Raw genomic sequence first — 19626 nt, 5'->3', positions numbered from 1 at the left:
ACCATGCCGTCGGCTACGTACACGCTGTCGTATCTGAATGTGTTTTGGCTCTTGCATGTCATAGCGGAGCTGCCGCTGGGTATCCTAGCCTTCCTGGATCCGGCGGCAATCCCGCTTGCGCACCCGTCGGGATCCACGCTCTTGCTCATTCAGGTACGCTGTAGATGCTTACGGCAGCTCCTCGGTGCCATGCTTCTGACCTCGAGCATCTGTGCGCTTTTGTGCTTCGGATTACCTGATTACATGCCCGGAAAGCGCGCGGTGGCGATCCAGCTGCTCCTGTTCCACGGAATTGTGTCGGCCGTGTTTATGAGGCTCCCCGATGGCGTCGTCACGTTCCAACTGCCGGCCAAGCTCCTGGAGCTCCTGCCTTGGCTCGGCATGTATCGCATGCCCATCTGGATCGCCGCAGTGCATGGATGCATTGCCGTCCTGGCCACAGGATGGTACGTCGCGCTACTCACCACAGGTGGCAGGCCACTCTCCCTCAAGTCCAGGCGGTTGCCGCCCACGCCAAGAGTGCGTAGCTCGTGGAGGTATCTCGTAGCCCCCCATCGCCGCCATGGCCGAGCCATCGCGCACGGAGCTGCTCGCGAGCATGGAGTCATTCCTACAGGCCCATGCTCCATGTGCGCCCCAAACGACACTGGATGCGACAGCCGTCTTTGTGCATGCGTCGGCCGTCGCGCACGGCTACGACGCGCCAGGCCCCGCAGCGCAGTGGCGCTCGGACCGGGATCGGCACGCGTGGTCGTACGCAGCACACGGCCACACGGTCCATGTTGTGGTCACACGCGTCGCCCAGCGCGCGGCGGTCCTTGCGCTGATCGACGATGGCCCTTGCTGTATGCTGGATGTGGCACTTCCGACTTACATTAACGCCACCGCCTTGCCATGGCGCGACTCGGATGACAGGGCTCAGCTTGCCTCGCTCTACATGCGTATGGACGAGTGGCAGCATCTGCTCGACGAGCGTGTGTGGGCACCCTTGACTGCACCGGGCGCGCCGGACAAGGGCGCGACGATACCATGCCGTGACGCTCCCCAGGCGCTTGTGGCGCCAGGTGTCGCCCCGCCGGCAGACGCGCCGCCGGTGTCCGCCTTCCCCCCTCGGATCGGTGACGCAGACCGTGACCCATGGGCTGCGAGCCCTGACGTGTTCGGCGGAGGTCTCCCGCTTGCTCGCCCGCCGCGCGCCGACGGCATGATAGTAGGCCCTGATCATCCGCTGTGGCAAAGCCGACGGCGTGAGGATAACGCACCTTGGCTGCCGCCCATGGGTGCCCCGCCGGGGGCGCGCTTCGACCCCGTCGGTCCATTGGCGCCGATGCGGCGTCGCGGCGACCCCGACTGGGACGAATTTGCGCCTCCATCGTCCATGTTTTCCTAGCCTACAAGACATCCACGCGGTCGATGAGGCCATGCCCTAGTCGCTGCACTTCCGCGAGGATAGCGGCGCGATTCAGCACGACGCCCTTGGCATGCGGTGCAGTTGAGTGGCCCAGCAGGACCTTGAACGCGTGAGGCTTGCCGAGGGCCCTGTTCCATAGGCCGCCAATGGCCGTGCCGCCCAGCTCATCGTAGAACAGAGTAAAGGTATCCGGGTACAGTTGCTGAAGCAGCTGCACATACTCGGCCACGGGGTCTAGGCCAGCGCGCGGCTCACTGCCATATACCGAGGGGCGGAGCGGCGCGTCCTCCAGGTTCGCATACGAGCGCTTTTTGCGCGGCTGCAGCCAGGCGCCGGCATCGGGCGCGAGGGCCTCGGCGTACCGCATGTGCACCGACGGGCGAATGTGGATGACAAAGTCGTATGCATCGTAGGCAGGTGCAAAGAGAGCGCGGATGTGCGCAAGGCGCGTAGGCACCTCTTCGAGCATGCGCACAGCCCGCAAAGCAAGCTGACGCACACCGTCCGCGACCATCGCCGACGGCGCGTCGCGCGTCCACGCCTTGGATCCAATGTCCATCTCGGTGGCGAGCACCCAAGCATGGTGTTTGAGCGCGGGATCCCGTGCGCGCTGCGCAGAAAACTGCTGCTCTGCATCGGCGCGCTGCGCCGCTGGGAACGACGGTGCAGCCTCCTTGAGCAGCGTGCTGCCCTCATCACTGAGCGCGGCTTTGCGCTGGTGTGCGAGGCGCGTCGCATTTTCCAGCGGGATCAGTAGTGGCGTCTCACGCCAGTCCCAGTGAGCAAGCAGGTGCAGCACACGCACGAGGCCATGCACGCCCGTCACAGGCGCCGCATGCGCGTTCGTCACAAATACGGCCACAGCGAGCAGCTCCATGGCCTCCACTGGCACATGTGGCGAGAGGAGCTGCGCGGCGAACCAACGGCGCACCAGGCGCACCGTCATGCCGAGTGCGGGGTGCCGGTCCTGTAGCGCCTGCAGTGCGGCATGGTGTGCGGGTGCGTAGGTGAAACGCACGTGGTAGCGCTGCAGGGCGTGCGCCGCCACGGCGCGCGTACTCTTGTCACGCAGAAGGCGCTCCAGCAGCGTCTGCTCGCGGTCGTGGTGGATGCGCAGGCTGAACGCAAAGCCCGTCGCAAGCGTGAGGTGCAGCGCCGTCTGGTCCTGGATTGTCTCGCCCGTCGTAGCATCATTGTCGTACACGACCCGCGCGAGAGAGCCAGGCAGGCGTTTCATTAGTACGTCGGCCATGCGCTCGTACAGTGCCGTCTTCATCTCCTGGATCGCGGCTAGATCATCTGGCCACTGGCCGGAACTCTCCATGGTCAAGAGGAGCGCTTGTAGGGGTAGATACGCGGCCACATCTGGCACTTGGCCGCCAAGCTCGGCGAGATGCAGCGGGCCCGGTACGAGAGGACTCATGCTGCGCAGCGCGGGCGCCACGGGCGCCACACCCATCACGGAAAGCGGCAGCTCATCCATCGCGCGCAGCTCGCGTACTAGCTGGTCGTAAGCGGCCTGAACGAGCTGGAAGCCATGCACCGCTGGATCCTTGAGATAGGCACGCGACGACAGCGAGGGTGTCATATCGACCAGGCCGGCAAAGCCCTCGCCCATGCACCGCACCTTCTTTGCAATACGGTGGTGCATAAACGCATGGCGCAGAACGTGGCGCGGCAGTCCATAGCGCTGTGCCAGTGATGCCACAGGCCACACGACGCTTTCCAGCACGCGGCCATCTCGGAAGCGACGCAGCTCGGCGGCATCACCCCAGAAGGCGCGGAACTGTGCAGCCTCCGGCGACTCGGGCGGTGGCCCATGCTCCACCTGGTGCCATGCATGGTCCGCATCGAGCAGGAGACCCAGCTCCAAGTGCAGCGACAGCGCAGGCGCAGCGCCTGGCGCGTAGGCCTGCGACGGCGCTGCACATACGGCAAGGCCCTGGGCACGCTGGCCCAGCGCACGCGCAGCCACGTCCAGGGCGCGCCGTATGCCCCACGCGCGCGCGCCGCCGGCATCCAGGCGGCGCACGACGTCGGCCATGTCGTCTCGCACGTGACAGAGCACCACCTCGTCAAAGCGCTGCGCAAGGATCGACTGCGGCGTAAGGAACAGCGTGGCAAAATGGTCGTCGCTGTCGTTCAGCATGCGCATGGTCTGTGCAGCCTCGCGCTGCAACAAATCCACGGACGAGGCGGGCCAGTGCGCGAGCAGATTGAGACTGCCGCTCGGATCGACAAAGGCGCGCTCTGAGGCTGCCATGGCCGTGGCGGGGATCGTGGAGGGCGCCAGTCCGAAGCGCGGCTGGGCCTTCATAAACACAGGTGTCGCAAACGACTGCTTTGACAGGTAGTCCAGCGTCCCGCGGAACAGCTGCACACTCGAGAGACCGGGTGCAAGCTTGTGGCGCGTAGCCGAGCCTTTAGGCTCGCCGTGCAGGAGGTGAGCCAGTAGCATGGAAAGTACGAAGCGCGCATCGTCTGTGCCGGCTACGACCCGACGAGCGGCGTGTTTCTTAGCATCGTGTCCAAACAGGAGGAGCGAGCCAAACCCACGCTGGGTCGCCCACGTCTTGAGCAGCTGACAGGCCTCTGCGAACGCGGCACACATCTCGGCTGTGGCATTTAAGTAGACAAAATGCGCAAGACGCATCGAATCGGCCAAAATACAGGCATTGTACAGAGGTGTAGCCGGTAGTTCAGCACCTTCCGTTGCACCCACGAGCGCACCACGCAAGCTGTTACGGTCCGGTGCAAGTCGCTGGATGGGAAAGGTGCCAGACGCATGCGCCACATGCACACGAATCACTGCGTGCAGGGAGGCCCACTCGTGCGCGTCCGGCTGCGGTCGCAGCACGAGGCATGTGCAGCGGCGGTCTCCGTACAGGTCGAGATAGTCCACGTCCAGGTGCAACGACGACTCTGCCTGTCGAAGCGACTCGGCCAAGACAGCTAGATAGAACGCTCGCTTGGTAAAGTAGCGTGCGTTCATGGTATCCTTTTCTTGAAACAGAGACGAGGGCATGCAGACTTCCATGTCCACATCCATGGCCCCTGGGCGGCGGGCGGCCGCCTTGAGGGGCCAGCTGCCAATGAGGTGTAGCGCAGATGGCTTGGCAAAGCCAATAGAGTATGCGGGATCACCGCGCGGCACGGGATCGGCCCAGGGCACCTCGACGGCGTGGCCGACGATGCGCTCGAGGGTCTCTGTGGCTGCACTAAGAGGTTGCATGTCAATATCTGGCAGTGATTCAAACAGGGCCTGCAGCTTGCGCAGTGTCTGCTCGAGCGACTTGGCTCGGTCCATGCGAGGGCGCACATGCTGGAGCATTTCGTCCAGCTGCAACTTGAACACATTGTTCAGGTACAAGTCGCCTGTCTCTTTGAGCCCGTGAATCTCCTCGTTCGATGGGAGCGAGTAATGCGACGAACCCGCGGGCGGAGCTTGGACCTTGGGTGGCGAATCAGCGGGCTCCTCGGCGTCCTCTTCCGCCTCAAGGTCGACGAAGCCGCCGTCCATGCCATCCTCGGCCTCGAGATCTTCAAAGCCGCCCTCCATATCTTCGTCCGACAGCATGTGCACGTCTTCCTGAGGCTCTTGCGCACGAGCGCGCTGAGCCTCTGTGCGTGGACCCTTGCGCTGCGGTGCGCTCGGCATGCTGGTGGCTAGACGAGGCGCGTAAAAAGGGCACGAGGGTGGATGTGGCTGACTCAGCAAAAACGGCGGCCGCGCCCGCCAGGCGCGGCGCTGGCGCTAGCGAGCCTGTGCGACATGGCGGACGACGCAGCGATCCAAGCAAGTACGTTTTGCAGGCTAACCACAGACAAAATCCTGATCCATGCCGCTCGCACGGACAATCTGGAGCTGCTGAACTCGGTTCTGCGGGCTGAGCCTGCAATCGCGTATGACATCAACTATGCAGACGGCCTGGGCAACACGCCGCTGCACTATGCGTGCCAGATGGTTTCGACCAGTGTGCTGGACCCCATTCTTGAGGAGGAAGTTGACGTGGATGCGCAGAACCGGCTGGATGGCAATGCCCCACTCCATGTGGCATGCCAGGTCGAGCATGAGGAAGCGCGCAATTGGCTCGTACAGGAGCTGCTGGATGCGGGCGCGAGTCCTGCTACGCGGAACCATGCGGGACTGCTACCAGCCGACCTCGTGGTCGGCGACAAGGCGACTTCGCCGCTAGGCCAGGCTCTCCTGCAAATGCTGACGATGAGCCGGGCCGAGGCGAACCTTGGTGCGGACGATATCGCTTACGGTATGTATACCCACTACTTATACAGATGACGCGGATGTGGCCGCCGCCGACGAGCTGTCGGAAGACGAAGCCTAGATTTGGCTTACAAGCTCTCGTGCTCTGCTTGTTTGCGGAAGCGGTAGGATCCAGGTGCCGTGTCTAGGGCCTCATACCCCTCCATCTCCGTAGGCCGTTTGTACAGAATGTCCAGCATACGTTCCATCGTGCCGAGGTCGAGCTCTCCATCCTCATCAAACTGCACCGGTAAGTTGCCTTCTTCGTGGGTCACAGCGGGCGCCATAGCCGTGGAAGTGGGAGGCACAGGCGCATGACGCCTTAGGCGGTACAGCTGCTGCGCCACAAGGAGCAGCGTGGTGACGGCCAAAATGGCCAGCAGCCACTTGAGTCGATTCGGTGAGGACGCATACGCGCGTGGCTCTGTGGGTGCGCGGCTGCGGCGCGGCGCCACCTTGGCGTGGCGTGGCGTCATGGAGAAGCTAGGGGTGGCGCTCTTCCACCGTGGCCTGTGGAGGTCGAAGTTTGCGCCAGTCATCCGCGCCTCTTCTGCCTTTTCCACCGTGGGCGCGCACTCGAGCAAAAAGGTCCGCACACCCACGACCCACCTGCGCCACTTGCTTGCAAGTATGGTCTCAACGAAGAATAACAAGTCGGAGGTGCTCCAGGAGTGGGCTGACTTGGATGCGAACGGCGCCAAGTTCGAGCGTGGGCTGATGGAGAAGCACATACAATCGATCTGCTTCTTGGACCCCGCGGGCGTTCCACCTGCCCTCAAGCAGGACAAGCACAAGGGTGTGAAGGTCAAAGGCGCTGATATTGCCTTTTTGGTACGCGTAAACGTTCTAACCCCAGACGAACGAGCTCCTTGTTGACGTACACGTTGCCGAAGCTGCGATTGTCGAAGCGGGGGGCGACATGGACAAGGCGCTCGATCTACTTTTGCGCCAAGCCTCGGTATAAAGTTCGTAGACGCTGGCTGCTGCAGCTGGGCGTGCCGTCAGCTCCCCACATTGGCGCCGGAATCACGTGCATATCTGAGTCACGAAGCAAAGATGCTGCGCCTCACGCTAGTTTCACCCCCATGGCGACCCACTTGCCCCTCTGTATGGGCCGCCTGAGTGCGATGCACTCGATCCTGCCAAGGACCGCCATCCCGCGAAATGCGCCTATGGTGGCATGTCGCGCGCTGCATGCGTCGCGCGTACCGCTGAGGCCGAACCGCCCCGCACCTGCCCCTTCCTTCCAAAACGAAAGTCCCCTGCCCCGGGCCCTGACGTGCTATGCACCGGAGGAGCTCGACAAATCGTTTATTGGCATGTCCGGTGGACAGATTTTTCATGAGATGATGCTGCGCCACAAGGTGCGCACCGTGTTCGGCTATCCCGGTGGCGCGATTCTTCCCGTGTTCGACGCCATCTACCAGTCGACGCACTTTGACTTTGTGCTGCCGCGGCGCGAGGATGGCGCAGGTCACATGGCCGAGGGTTATGCGCGCGCCAGCGGCGAGCCTGGCGTCGTCCTCGTAACCTCTGGTCCCGGTGCCACCAATGTGGTTACGCCTATGCAGGATGCGTTGAGCGACGGTGTGCCTCTTGTTGTATTCTGTGGCCAGGTGGCCACCTCAGCGATCGGTTCCGATTCATTCCAGGAAGCAGACATGGTCGGCATCAGCCGCAGCTCGACGAAGTGGAATGTCATGGTCAAGGATGTCGCTGAGCTGCCGCGCCGCATCAACGAGGCCTTCCACATTGCCATGAGTGGCCGTCCTGGTCCCGTGCTGGTAGACCTGCCGAAGGACATGACGGCGTCGGTGCTCAAGCACCCCATTCCCTATACATGGACACAGCCAGAACTGTCGCACACGCCTAGTCGTGCGACGGCGCTGCAGCGTCTGTCGCGCCTACACAAGGCACTGAATATCTCGGACGGCCAGTCGGAGCTCGAGTCGGCTGCTCGCATGATTTCCATCGCGAAGCGGCCGATTATCTTTGCGGGACATGGCGTGCTGTCGCAGCCTGATGGGCCTCAGCTGCTGCGTAAGCTCGCTGCGCAGCAAAACATTCCTGTCACCACGTCTCTGCATGCCCTAGGCTCGTTTGACGAGCTGAACGACTTGAGCCTGCACATGCTGGGTATGCACGGATCGGCCTATGCGAACCTGGCGATGCAGAGCGCCGACCTAATCATTGCGCTCGGCGCGCGCTTTGACGACCGTGTGACGGGTCTTGTGGACCGATTTGCACCGGCGGCGCATGCGGCGGCACAGGAAGGCCGCGGCGGCATCATCCATTTTGAGATCATGCCGAAGAACATCAACAAGGTGGTGCAAGCGACATGCGCTGTTGAGGGTGATGTGGCGGACAACTTGCGGCGACTCCTGCCGATGCTCTCTGGGTCGCCTGACCGCACCGAGTGGCTAGAGCAGATCAAGGCGTGGAAGGCCTCACTGCCGTTCACGTATGTGCCGTCGAATCCGGAGGCGGGCGAATTGATGAAGCCACAGGAGGTGGTCGAGGCACTGGACCACGCTGTGCAGGCGCACAAGGAAAACGTCATTGTTACGGCCGGTGTGGGCCAGCATCAGATGTGGGCCGCGCAGCACTTCCGCTGGCGCCATCCCCGCTCGTGGATCTCGTCGGGCGGCCTTGGTACCATGGGCTTTGGCTTGCCGTCGGCAATTGGCGCCAAGGTGGCCATGCCGGAACGCATGGTCGTGGATATTGATGGTGATGCAAGTTTCAGCATGACTGCGATGGAGCTGGCCACAGCAGCGCAGTACAGCATTGGTGTCAAGGTGCTGCTGCTGAACAACGAGTTCCAGGGCATGGTGCTGCAGTGGCAGGACCTCTTCTATGAACGTCGCTACTCGCACACAGAGATGCACAACCCCGACTTTGTCAAGCTCGCCGAGTCGATGGGCGTCAAGGCACTCCGCTGCGAGTCGCTGGCAGACCTGCCAGCCAAGATGAAGGAGTTTGTCGAGTATGATAACTCCAAGCCGATCATCCTCGAGGCGCGTGTCATCAAGTCCGAGCATGTGTATCCGATGGTTCCCGCCGGCAGGGCCCTGGAGGAGCAAGTGCTTCATCCGCTGCTGCGCTAAGCGCGGCCCCCCGCAACTACGTAATTCCCATACATAAGCCGCGTGACCCCCCGCCGGGTTTTGGTGTGCGACGAGTGCTCCGCCGTGGCCGTGCTGGACATGGCGAGTACGTCATCTCCCCCTGCCGAGGCCTCTGCGACCCAGTGGCTATTCTCGCGTGCGGACCTGGCACAAACGCCCAGTGTCACTGGCTTGTTCCCAGCGCCGGGCACGTCGGAGCCACGGACGGCGCCCACCATGTCGAGCGAGCAAGAGCGTGTGCTGCGCGGCAAGGGCGTGCACCTGATCTACAAGATGGGCGAGTTCTTGCAGGTAGGCCAGCACGTCATGGTCGCGGCTGCCACCTACTTCCATCGCTTCTTTATGCGGCGGCCTCTGCAGACGAGCCGCTCGGGCGCCGGCTGGTCGCACTACGAGATGGCCGCGACGTGCATGTTCCTTGCATGCAAGTCGGAAGAGTCTCTGCGCAAGCTTTCGTCCGTTGTCGATGCGGCGATGGCGTCGCTCGACAAGTCGCCGGAGGGCCAGATGCACTGGGCAGATCGCTCCTTCCGCGCGAACCACAGCTCGCATGAGTACGTCAAGTGGCGCGACTGCATCCTATTGCACGAAGAGGCGCTGCTCACGACACTGTGCTTTGATCTTATTGTACCACAGCCGCACAAGTGCCTGGTTCAGGCTGTCCGGCAGCTCGACGTCGACAAGCCACTCGCGCGTCTCGCCTGGACCGTGCTGAACGACTGTATGCGAGATCCGACGTGCCTCTTTTTCGATGCGCCTGTGCTGGCAGCAGGTGCCTTTCAAAAGGCATGCGCGCTGCGCAACGTGGACCCGGCCATGTTCTATGCGGCGCGCCCCTACGACGCGCCGTCGCCCCGCGACGACGACGACAACTATTTCGACTGGCTCGATGTGTTTGACGTCGACGAAGAGGAGGCGCAAGCGGCCGCCGATGCCATTACCCAGGACGTATATGAGTTCCACACGCCGCTACAGCGCCTCTCGCAGCCTGCAAAAGGGTCGCGGCCCGACGACCGCGCGCCACCTGCGCCGCCGCCCATTGTCGAGGCATCCAGCGCCCCAGAACCTGCAGCTCCCACGGACGAGTCGACGCGCCGTGCGCGCTCTCCGTCGCGCGAATCTGGCGAGATCTCAAGCTAGGGTATAGATGTACTACGTCTCAGCGCGCGCGCGGTGCACCAGCTCCCCTACGGAGATGGGCTCGTAAGTCCGCTCGGCCCCCGTATCGTCCGCCACAAACACAACATCATCATCCACATAGAACGTTGTCCCCTGCTTCCCATCGACATGCAGCGACATGCGCAAAAGCGCGAGGCCCGTCGTCGCTTCCAGCTGGTTCAGCGGGCGCACAAACAAGTCGTGCGCCGTAGCCACCTCTTCAAGCACGTGGCGGAACGTGACGTCCTCGAGCGTGGGCGGCGGGTGCCGCGCCGTGCGGGGCGGCGCCGCTGCGGCGTCGGCACGCTTGAGCGGCGCTGTCGATGGTGGCGGTAGGTGTATGCGATCGGCGCCGCGGTCCAGCGCTGCATTCATGTGCTGCAGCGCGCGCTGGAACATGTGCGACACACCGTCGAGGCGCGCCACGGCAGGCGGCAGCCAGGTGCGCCAAAACTCATACCACGCGGCGATTTCAGCCAAGTTGGTCGATGCCTGCGTGATCCACTGATGCAGCACATGGAGCCATGGTGTGCCCAGCTCCGTCTCTAGGAGTCGGCTGAGCACACTGTCCCGCAGCACGCCCTGCCAGGCCAGGACGTGCTCCAGCACCTCCATGGATTGCGCGCTCGGGTCAATGCGGAACTGTGTGCGCAGCGCCCGCGCAAGCGCTGGCACGATACGATCAAGCAGGAGTGCATCCCACTCTTTCGTCGTGTACACACCCTGCCACGCCAGTAGCTCGCGCGGAACGCGATCAGCGACTCGCCACGAGCTCAGCGCGTGACGCCACTGCCGGCGCGTATCGCCAAGAATCGGCACGAGGCGCGCCTCCGATACGGGCAGCCACGGCAGCACAAACGTATGCAGCGCCACGCCCTGCTTGGGCGTCCATGCCTGTACGGCTTTGTGCAGTTTGGGGATGAGTAGCTGCTCAAACACGTTGTCGAGCACAAACGCGGGTAATACGTCGCGCCATGCCTCGACAAGTGCAATGGCGGGTGCAGGATCATGTGCACTCCATGCATTCGTCAGCGCATGCCGTACGCGGGGCATCCACAGGTTCCACAGGACACTCTCATACGGCGTCATTGGGCGCTCTGCAGTACCACTGTCTGTAGGCCGCAGCACCGACGCCCACGCCGCGAGCTCCGTCACAAAGCGAAGCGGCTCGGCCAGGGGCTCCCACGAGGCGAGATCCCTGCGCAGCACGGGGACGAGCGCGCCGGCCATGGCCTCGTCCAATCGCCACTGCGCCATGTGGGCACGCTCCACTTCCATGACACGCAGCGCAGGTCCCTGCAAATCTGCGAGCGAGCGAGCCTTCGTGGCCGCGGCACTGAGCGCACGCACTGCGTCCACGGTCGAGGCGACCCGCGCACGGTCTTCGCGGCTCTGCTGCGCGCGCAGCGTCGATGCTTCCTGGTCTCGCTGCAGCCACCGCGCCCTGTCGCGCAGGCCAGCGCCATGGTGCGCCAGCTTGTTCAAGGACTCGTTCAGGCCACGTGTAAGCAGCGCCAGATTGTGCCGCAGCTCGGGCAGCTGCGCGCTTTCGCTCGTAGGCACCGGGTGGCGCTGCAGCGCCTCGGCCACTGACGAAATACCCGCGATCGGCTCACCCGTCGCATCCAGAATAGGGCCGTCTTCCACATCAGGGCGGACCTCGGCCACAATCTCGTCGTATGTGCGGTACACAACTGTGGGCTTGCGTACCTTACGTGCCTTTTTCCAGACCTTCTCGACAGGGGGCGCAGCGCTCGTGGGCGTCGATGCTTCGTCGTCGCTGTCTGGCGGCAGGCCCTGACGACGGCGCTCTTCAACGCGCGCCTGCTTGCTTTTCTCACGACGCCCGCCAAACGCTACACCAGCGCGGTTCGGGCGAATCTGCACCTCGATGGGATTCACGATACCCTCGCCCTCTTTGCCGAGACCGCCACCGGTCCAGCCCATCTGCCGCATATACGCAGCAGGGTCGAATGCGCCTGAGCCTGACGTCCGCGAGAGGGCGGGACCTGCACTGGCGGGTACGGGCGCCGCGCCGACCGGTGCTCTGCCGTCCGTGTCTTTGTGCGCAGTGCCCCGGCCCAATCCGACGCGTGGTGCCGCGTCCAGTTCATCTTCTTCCACTGCGAAAGGCGCTCCTAGGCCAGCACCGGGTGTACGACGGGCCCATGTTGGCGCAGGCTCCGTCGTTGAGGCCTGTGTCGCCTCGTCGTCGTCTTCGTCCATGGGCGTCTCGGTGTGTTGCGACGCACTCACAAACATGGGAAAGGCCGAGCGCCCGCCCGGCACAAACGATGGGGCATGGTGCCTTGATACCTCGGCGTCCGATGGGATCGAGTCATCCGAGTCGGATCCCTCGTCCACCAGCCCCGACTTGCGCCGTGCCATGCTGGTGGTGATGGGTGGAGGTCTGTGGGCCTCACTGGGATCTGCCTGGATCAACGTCTATTTTTACGCTACGTCGCCGCCTCGGCCTTGGTCTCGTCAGCAGGTACCGAGGAAGATCCTTCGTTCGACTTTCCTTCAGCATCACGATCCACTGGCTCTTCGGACTCTGCTGCAGGCGGGCCGGGACCATCTCGCGCACCGAGGTCCACCGTCGTACCTGCATCAGAGTTGTCGCCTGTGCCCGACGGATCTTTGGCCTCGGGCTCTTGGGATAGCGGTCGCGCATCGGCAGCGCTTTCAGAGCTTGGCTCGGGCGCCTTCAGATCTGTCGGCGCGGTCTCGTCGGTGGCGGAATGCGGTACAGGATCTAGATCTGGCGCAGCAGCGGCATTGGCCGACGTCGAAATCCACTTGGACATGTCTGCACTCTTGGACTTGCTCATGCGGCGGCTGCTTCTGCGCGAAACCACTTCATCATCTGCACGTCGACTGTGAGTGAACAGCGGCGAGGTACTCGCTTGGTGCTGCGCCTTTAGGCGCGGGCGTGACACATCGCCAGGCATCGAGCGCTGTGTCTCAGAAGGACGCAGTGTGAGCGACTGGGTGCGCGAGAGGCGCGGCATATCACCCGCATGCACGCTGACTGGCTCGCCATCTTCAGTCGCGCGCGAACGGTCTGGATCATCCGCAGGGACTGCGTCGGCGCCGTCGTGGGGCATCGCCAACATCGGTTGGAACTCCTGGATCGGACGGTAGTGGAACGAGCGTTTGGACGATACGTGCGGCAGCTGCAGGCGCTGGTCACGCGCCATAGGCGTCTTGAAGCCTGCGTATGTACCAGACTCGAACTGCGTGCCCCAAGTGTGACTCGCCATGCCCGGCTCGGGCCGGCGGCTTCTCAGGTGTGGCTTGGAGCGGCTCGTAGCGAGCTTGCCCCGCTCGCCTAGGGTCTCAGCGGACGAGCGCATGCCGACCGAAGTCTCCTCGTTCAGCCTGCGGTACTGCTCAGGGCCGCTACCATTGGCGGTGGCGCGCTCCGCACGCTCACGGTCGCGCTCATGCGGCGGGAAGAATGGCGTGTTGCGATTGATACTGGCCGCCGCACGCTCACTGCCATTCATCGATTGCTGCGCCTTTCTGTGTAGTGCGTCAAAAACGTTTACCACCGATGCGTCCGCAGGATCAGGGGGGGGATACAGAACGTTACCTTCCTCGTACTGCTCACGAAGCCACGTTGGAAGGACGCCGCGCTCGCGCCCAAAGTACAAGGGCCTTGGCGCAATAGTTTGCGTGTGACTCGAGTCGCCAACGCCACTCAGGTCTTGCGACGCTAGCTGTGATGACAGCTTCGTGGCCGAGGTGGTACGCCGCTTTGTATGAACAGAGAGCGCCTGCGGCGATACTTCCTGGCCGTTCAGGAGATGGGGCTTGTCCGGCTGAAATTGGCCCGTCGAGCTCGACAGCACAGTAAACGTCTTGGGCCGCCACTGGCGCGACGCTTTCTTAAACTCACTCCGTGCGTTTAGACTGGCCTGGATCAGCGGACTTACTTGCTGCAATGGCATTGGCGCATGTGGACGAAGCGCTGGCACCGAAATTGGCGAGTCAGGTAGCACGCTTATGGGCTTGCTCGACGACGCAGGTGCCGCGGGCTCGGCCTCCTCCGCGGGCGGAGGCGGCAGAGCCTGCCCCGGTGGCGCAGGCGCCGGAGGAAGCGCCGGTGAGTGTGGTCGAGGTTCAGTCACAGAATGCGCCGGCATCGACGCCACCACTGGCCGTGGGCGCACGAGACGTGGCTCTGATGGAGAAAATACCACCTTGTGGTAGCCCAGCTCAGGCTCCTGTACATGTTCCATCGGGCCATACTGTGCGGGGCGCATATCAGGCACAGGGCGCTGTGGCGCCTTAGGCACGTTCATGCCATGCGAGTCAGATACCTGGTCAATCGCTGACAGGGCTGCGGGGCTGCCATGCACAGTCTCGGGTAGCGAGGCCGTGCTGATAATGCGTGTGTTTGCATGACGCCGGCGGCGAATCTCTGGGGGGTCCGTCTGGATAAAGAGCAGATCGCGCGCCACGGCGTGGCCCCGCTGCGCCCATGCCGTGAGGCGGAGCATGGCATAAAAGTGGCCCGGCAGGAGACCGAGGGGAAGCCGCTCAAACAGCGACATGATCTGTGGTAAGTTTGCCAATACGTACGCAGACTTCTTCGTCCACAGAGACGCCCAGTTCGGAGCGCAAAAACTTGACGGCGGCGTGCTCGTCAAGACGGCCCTCGCGGCGCGAATGTGCAGGCTTGATGCGCTCGACCCACTGCGTAAACACTGGGTACTCGCGGGGGGAGAGCGCCGACACGTCCAGGTAGGTAGGGCGTTCCGACATGCGGACGGAGCCTTTCATAGCCGTCGTGAAGGCTTCGAGTGGTGTAGGGCTCATGAGCGGTGTGTGCACGGACGTGTGCGTCGAAGCGGCAGGTTCCAAAGAGAGGGGAGAGTACCGTGTGTCGGGCGTGACAGAGGCCGATGGGTGGCGACGGTCAGACTCTCCAATGGAGATACGGGGATAAAGAGGTGTGTCGGGTAATGGACCTACGCTAGGGTCCGTAATGACGATCTCGTGGGAAGGCGTCACAACAGGATAATGTGTATAGTCGGTACCTGCGTGGCTCATCCAAGAGGGAAACAGAGCGCCGCGCCGGTTCGTGTGGGGGCACAGGACCGTCCAAAGCCAAATGTACCTTTGGATGCGCTAGCAAGAAGCGAATCCCTGCCGAAAAGCCACGACGTAGCGAGAAGACACCGACACGCTGCCGATAAGAGACGGATTCGGCGCGCCTGCGCGGCTCCACACCCTGTCTGTGCGAAGCACGTCACGTGACCTATGACCGCATTAGGCGATGGGCGCTACGTCCACGCTACAAAGGTACGGCGAGGGACGTGGCTGTGTCGGCCCCATTCATCGTGCGCATCTGGTGCAAGTCTGCAACGAAATGCCGGTAGCTTGGCGTGCCGCGCCAGCCTTCGAAGCGCATGGCCATGCGTCGTAGGCGCTCCCCTTCGGCTGCACCAAGTCCCGTTTGCAAGGGCATCTCTGTGCCGAGCAGCGCGAGCTGTGTGCTCCCGTAGAACAGCGTTTCGTAGTGCGCTGCATGCATCACAAATTGGCGCACATACATCTGGCACCAGTATCGCACAAATGCCTCGGAAGCATGCTGCTGCACCGCGGCGAGCCACGCCTCCATGAACACGTTGTCACTGGCATTCGGGTGCTCGTCGCCCATCGTCCACAGGAACGCGTCGCGCTCGCGGTCGTACTGGATGAGCCCCTGGCGGATCCACAGCCTCCGTATCTCGGGGCTCTCTGGGATCGATGCGTGCACAATGGTACGCGATACGGTAATGCAGCCGGTATCGCAGTCGCAGAGCACGTCCCACACGTCCAGCTCGGCCATGCGCGGGTTCTTCGTACCCGCTACAAAGCCACCCCCGGATGTGAGGGCATCCACGTCCGCGAGGGTGGCATACGGCACAGCGCGGCTGATCCAGCCACGCAGCACGGTGCCGCACCCGCTCGCAAACGCGCACGCCGCGAGGACCTGCTCGACGACGACGTGCGCGGGCACGTCGCGTCCAATCAGCAGTACACGCTTGCACGATAGGAGCGCGTTGAAGAGCACCGTGAGTGGATGTGTGTAGGCGCCATTCGAATGCAGGTGTGGATGCATGGGGCCCTGGAGCGCGTGGCGCGCGTGTCCGAACGTCGTGAGCAGCTGCGTAAGGGAGTACTCGCCAACCTCCTCGGGGAAGAGATAGAGCGGCACACGCATCGGGATCGTCACCTGCTCGAAGCACACCGGCGTCAGGTCGGCGTGCAGCGTCCGAGCATGGGGTCGCGGCCCGGAGATATGATAGCGACGGCGGTGTAGTGCAAGTAGGGCCGATGGCGCAGAGTGTCGCTTCAGTTTTCGCGGCACAGATGCGCGCTCGTGCGCGGCCGACGTCGACGAGGAGAGCGCGTACATGAGCCCCACAAGAGGCGCCTGTTCCATATCCAGCGCACCACCACTGACACCGGCACTGTCCACGGAGCCCGTACTACTTGCGCGGCGGCACATGCGCAGATGCTGCGTATGCGCGTCCCACACGCACTCGCTGCGCATGCGCATCTTCTCCGAGTAGCTCAGACAGGGCAGACTACTCGCATCGACGCGGTTGATCGCCTCGTACATGTCGCGCAGGACCCGCCTGTCACGGCGCCTCACGTACGTGTCCAGGGCGAGCGCGATCACCGGCTTGAACAGGGTCAGGTGGGGGTGCATCGTGCCGATGGCAAGAGCCACCATATACCCACCCCTGGTGTCAGTAGGGCCGCGTACCGTGGACACTCGGACGAGAGCGCCGTGCGTGACGCACTCAGAATGTAGATACACTCGTCCGGCTCGGCGCTCGGCAGCACGGGCTTGCACTGGACATGCTCCGGGCGCTCTGGCGCGTCGCACAGGCGCAGCTGTGTGACGGGTCGCACAGCTACCGTCCAGTCCTCCTCGACGGTGTGCAAGCCATCCGGGAGCATGTGCTCAGCGAGTGCCTGCGGGTCGAGGCCCAGGACGTCAGGCAGCGACGCATCGAGCGTCGCGCCTCTCTCTGCATCGAAGCGCGCCAGCGCGCAAAACTGACACAGGAAGCGAGACGCCTTGGGCACCATGCTGGGCACAGTGTGGCGCCAGGACGCACGCGAGCACGTCTTTTATACCGGGCGCCCCATGAACCGCCGAGGCCCGAGCGCTGCTCGAAGATGGGGCTAGGACGCCGCTGGCCTGGCCGCGTCAGGTTCATGCGCACGTGATGAATGCCGCCGCGCGCGGCGCAACACGTTCGTTCACGAGGCTATGGCGCCGAGGCCCCGCCGCGCGGCTGCGGGGGCCGCGACGCCCCCTGCGCGATCGCTAGACGACGTACTGAACTGCATCACCCGTGGTGGACCGGTGCGCCGTGCGGAGGTGGCTGCGCTCATCGCGATCCTCGACGCGTCAGCGACTGCCCGCTCGCTGTCGCTGTACACGAGCCGCTCCACCGCCCCCACGCCTGCTGGCGTCGGCTGGCGGTGTGTGGTGGATGCTAGTGTCGATCCAGAGCGCATGCGTATCGCGAAGCAGGGCGTCAATGCTGTGCTCAAGGCGCTCCAGTCGCTCGCGCGCGCTCGTCAGGCACGCGCTGCGCCGTCCACCGACGCGGTGCCTGTGCTGCTGGACTGCTTCCGGATCAGTATGGGTGTGCTGTGCACGGCACACGTGCCGCCCACGCAGCTCGCGCCCGTGGCCCTGTCGGTGATCCGGCAGCTCGTGGACCTCGCGCAGCATGACAAGGCGCTCACCGAGCTCGTCGCTCTGCAGGCGTGTCTCGGCGGGCGCACAGGCACCGAGGCAGCGAGTGTGCACGAGCCAGGCGATGCACGCACCCGCCTGGCCGAGGGAGCCAAGTACGCGGGCGACTCGGCGCTTGTGCCGCTGGTCCTCGATGCTTATGCGCTGTTGTTCGCCTGCGCGGCCGCGCTTGTCGAGGCGGCGCCCGTCCTGCAGGCGCTGTGCGATGCGGCCGCACCGTGGATGGAGCGTGCACGGGGGGGCACGCACACGCCGAGCGCCGACCGCGCGGCGTACGCCGCCGAGCGCGCCGCTGCCCAGCTGCTGTGCACCGCCCGCCCGACGCCCGAGGCATGGCAACTGCGCACAACGTGCCTGTGCCTTCTCGTGCAGGTGGACGGCCTGGACCTACCGGCCTTCTGGGACCGTGTCCTTCGCGTGTCCATGGCGCATGCGCGCGCAACGGGCTTCGCATCCTTGTGTCCTCAGCTAGCGGCCCTGTGGCGCCAGGGCACTCATCTTCCCCCGTGTGCGGCTTTCGACAAGTGGGTCGCATGGTGTGACGAGGCAGCGGACGCGGCCCACCACGGTCCCTGGCGCCCAGCGCCGAGGGCCGAGGCAGGGCCCGCGGCGCATGAGCCGACGACGCCTGCGCGCCGGACACCCAGTCCGCGGCCGGCGGAGGCGGCGCCGGACGACACGGCCGGCCAGGCGCATGAGCCCAGTCCGGCTGCCGTGCAGGCCTGCTGCGACGCCCTAGCGGCTGCCAGTCGTGGCCAGGCGTCGCCCAGTGCCGTGGCGCAGACGCTCGCGGCGCTGGGCTCGCCGAGCAATATACCACCTACGCTCCTGGCCCCCCTGGATGCAGCGCTGCGTGCGGCTGTACGTGCGCCGTCGGCGCCTTCCGCGGACGAGCGCGCGTTTCTGGCAGAGACACTCCGCGTGCTCGCGAGTGTGGGCGCTGCGCACCTTTCCGCAGCGCTGCACGTCGGTGCCCTCCATGCGGCACGGCATCTCGTCTCGGCGATGTTCACCGAGCACGAGAGCCATTCACATACCCTGTGTGTGGCGGCGCTGGGCCACGCCAGCGCGGCCTGCCCTGCTGCGATGCAGCACCACGTCGCGTCGCTCCTCTTCCACTACGGCAGCCGGCTGTACGCGGCGCGGCAGTACGCGCCAGCCTCCCACTACGTGGCCGAGGCCTGCCGCGTGGCGCTGGCTGCCGGCGCCGGCGCGCCGGGGATGGAGCCCATGCAGGTCCTGCGGCAGTACCAGGTCCTGGGCGGCGCGCGGCAGCACCTCGCGGACTATGTTGGCGCGTACGACGCCTACCTCGCCGGGTGGATGCACGCCGGACGCGCCGCCCTGGCGCAGGCGCCCAGCGACGCGCTGGACCTGACGCACGGCCCCCTCGCCCCGGTGGCCAAGCTCGCCACCGCGGCGCACCACGTCAGCGTGTTTGGCCTGCTGCAGCCGCGCCGCCTCCTGGACGAGCTCGGCACGCTTGCCCCACGCACGCGCGGCGCGGTGCTTGAGCACCTCGCCGACGCGCTGGAGCCCATGCTCGCCCGCGACGAGGCGCCAGCTGCGCTCGACCAGGTTCTGCTCGATGCCCTAGGCACATACTCCGCCGCCGAGTGCCCGCTGGAACGCGCGCGAGTCGTGTGCCGGCGCGCCGAGCTCCAGCTCCTCCGCCGCACGCCGCCCGACTGGGCCGACATGGCCGCCTGCTGGGCGCGTGTGCCCGTCGATACCCCTGCGGCCCGCGAGGTCGCGGCCACGTACCACGCGCTGCGCTGCTGGGCGGTCGTGCACGCGCACGCGTACGAAGACGTGCCCCCCGCGCTCGAGGCCCTCGTGTCGGCGGTGCACGGCCTTGCGCCAGCGCGTGCGCCCACCGCGCGAGCGCAGCCCCGGG

General features: G+C 64.6%; 9 protein-coding genes across 9 annotated transcripts; 5 read left to right on the top strand and 4 right to left on the bottom strand.

Moving 5' to 3' along the window:
• Positions 1-3: 3 nt before the first annotated feature.
• On the top strand, positions 4-1390 carry MSY001_2316 (uncharacterized protein; the record flags this gene model as incomplete). The annotated part of the gene is made up of 3 exons (XM_018884162.1): positions 4-153; positions 256-519; positions 617-1390. The coding sequence occupies 3 exons, from the start codon at positions 4-6 to the stop codon at positions 1388-1390; spliced, it is 1188 nt and encodes a 395-aa protein (XP_018740850.1).
• A 1-nt stretch (position 1391) lies between these two features.
• On the bottom strand, positions 1392-5069 carry MSY001_2315 (uncharacterized protein; the record flags this gene model as incomplete). The annotated part of the gene is made up of 1 exon (XM_018884161.1): positions 1392-5069. One exon carries the CDS (start codon positions 5067-5069, stop codon positions 1392-1394), a length of 3678 nt encoding a protein of 1225 aa, XP_018740849.1.
• A 114-nt stretch (positions 5070-5183) lies between these two features.
• MSY001_2314 (uncharacterized protein) lies at positions 5184-5708 on the top strand (the record flags this gene model as incomplete). Its single annotated transcript, XM_018884160.1, has 2 exons — positions 5184-5211; positions 5236-5708. 2 exons carry the CDS (start codon positions 5184-5186, stop codon positions 5706-5708), a joined length of 501 nt encoding a protein of 166 aa, XP_018740848.1.
• Positions 5709-6302: 594 nt separating this feature from the next.
• On the top strand, positions 6303-6636 carry MSY001_2313 (uncharacterized protein; the record flags this gene model as incomplete). Its single annotated transcript, XM_018884159.1, has 2 exons — positions 6303-6503; positions 6529-6636. 2 exons carry the CDS (start codon positions 6303-6305, stop codon positions 6634-6636), a joined length of 309 nt encoding a protein of 102 aa, XP_018740847.1.
• A 200-nt stretch (positions 6637-6836) lies between these two features.
• On the top strand, positions 6837-8779 carry MSY001_2312 (uncharacterized protein; the record flags this gene model as incomplete). The annotated part of the gene is made up of 2 exons (XM_018884158.1): positions 6837-6877; positions 6931-8779. The coding sequence occupies 2 exons, from the start codon at positions 6837-6839 to the stop codon at positions 8777-8779; spliced, it is 1890 nt and encodes a 629-aa protein (XP_018740846.1).
• Positions 8780-8878: 99 nt separating this feature from the next.
• MSY001_2311 (uncharacterized protein) lies at positions 8879-9940 on the top strand (the record flags this gene model as incomplete). The annotated part of the gene is made up of 1 exon (XM_018884157.1): positions 8879-9940. One exon carries the CDS (start codon positions 8879-8881, stop codon positions 9938-9940), a length of 1062 nt encoding a protein of 353 aa, XP_018740845.1.
• A 12-nt stretch (positions 9941-9952) lies between these two features.
• MSY001_2310 (uncharacterized protein) lies at positions 9953-12346 on the bottom strand (the record flags this gene model as incomplete). The annotated part of the gene is made up of 1 exon (XM_018884156.1): positions 9953-12346. One exon carries the CDS (start codon positions 12344-12346, stop codon positions 9953-9955), a length of 2394 nt encoding a protein of 797 aa, XP_018740844.1.
• A 68-nt stretch (positions 12347-12414) lies between these two features.
• On the bottom strand, positions 12415-14728 carry MSY001_2309 (uncharacterized protein; the record flags this gene model as incomplete). The annotated part of the gene is made up of 2 exons (XM_018884155.1): positions 12415-14520; positions 14546-14728. The coding sequence occupies 2 exons, from the start codon at positions 14726-14728 to the stop codon at positions 12415-12417; spliced, it is 2289 nt and encodes a 762-aa protein (XP_018740843.1).
• A 532-nt stretch (positions 14729-15260) lies between these two features.
• On the bottom strand, positions 15261-17050 carry MSY001_2308 (uncharacterized protein; the record flags this gene model as incomplete). Its single annotated transcript, XM_018884154.1, has 2 exons — positions 15261-16698; positions 16722-17050. The coding sequence occupies 2 exons, from the start codon at positions 17048-17050 to the stop codon at positions 15261-15263; spliced, it is 1767 nt and encodes a 588-aa protein (XP_018740842.1).
• Positions 17051-19626: the final 2576 nt, after the last annotated feature.

Source organism: Malassezia sympodialis, genomic scaffold (assembly GCF_000349305.1).
Source record: "Malassezia sympodialis ATCC 42132 genomic scaffold, msy_sf_11, whole genome shotgun sequence".
In the NCBI taxonomy this organism is placed as follows: domain Eukaryota; kingdom Fungi; phylum Basidiomycota; class Malasseziomycetes; order Malasseziales; family Malasseziaceae; genus Malassezia; species Malassezia sympodialis.
The sequence above is the reverse complement of the archived record's forward strand: the minus strand, read 5'-3'. Positions and strand labels throughout refer to the sequence as shown.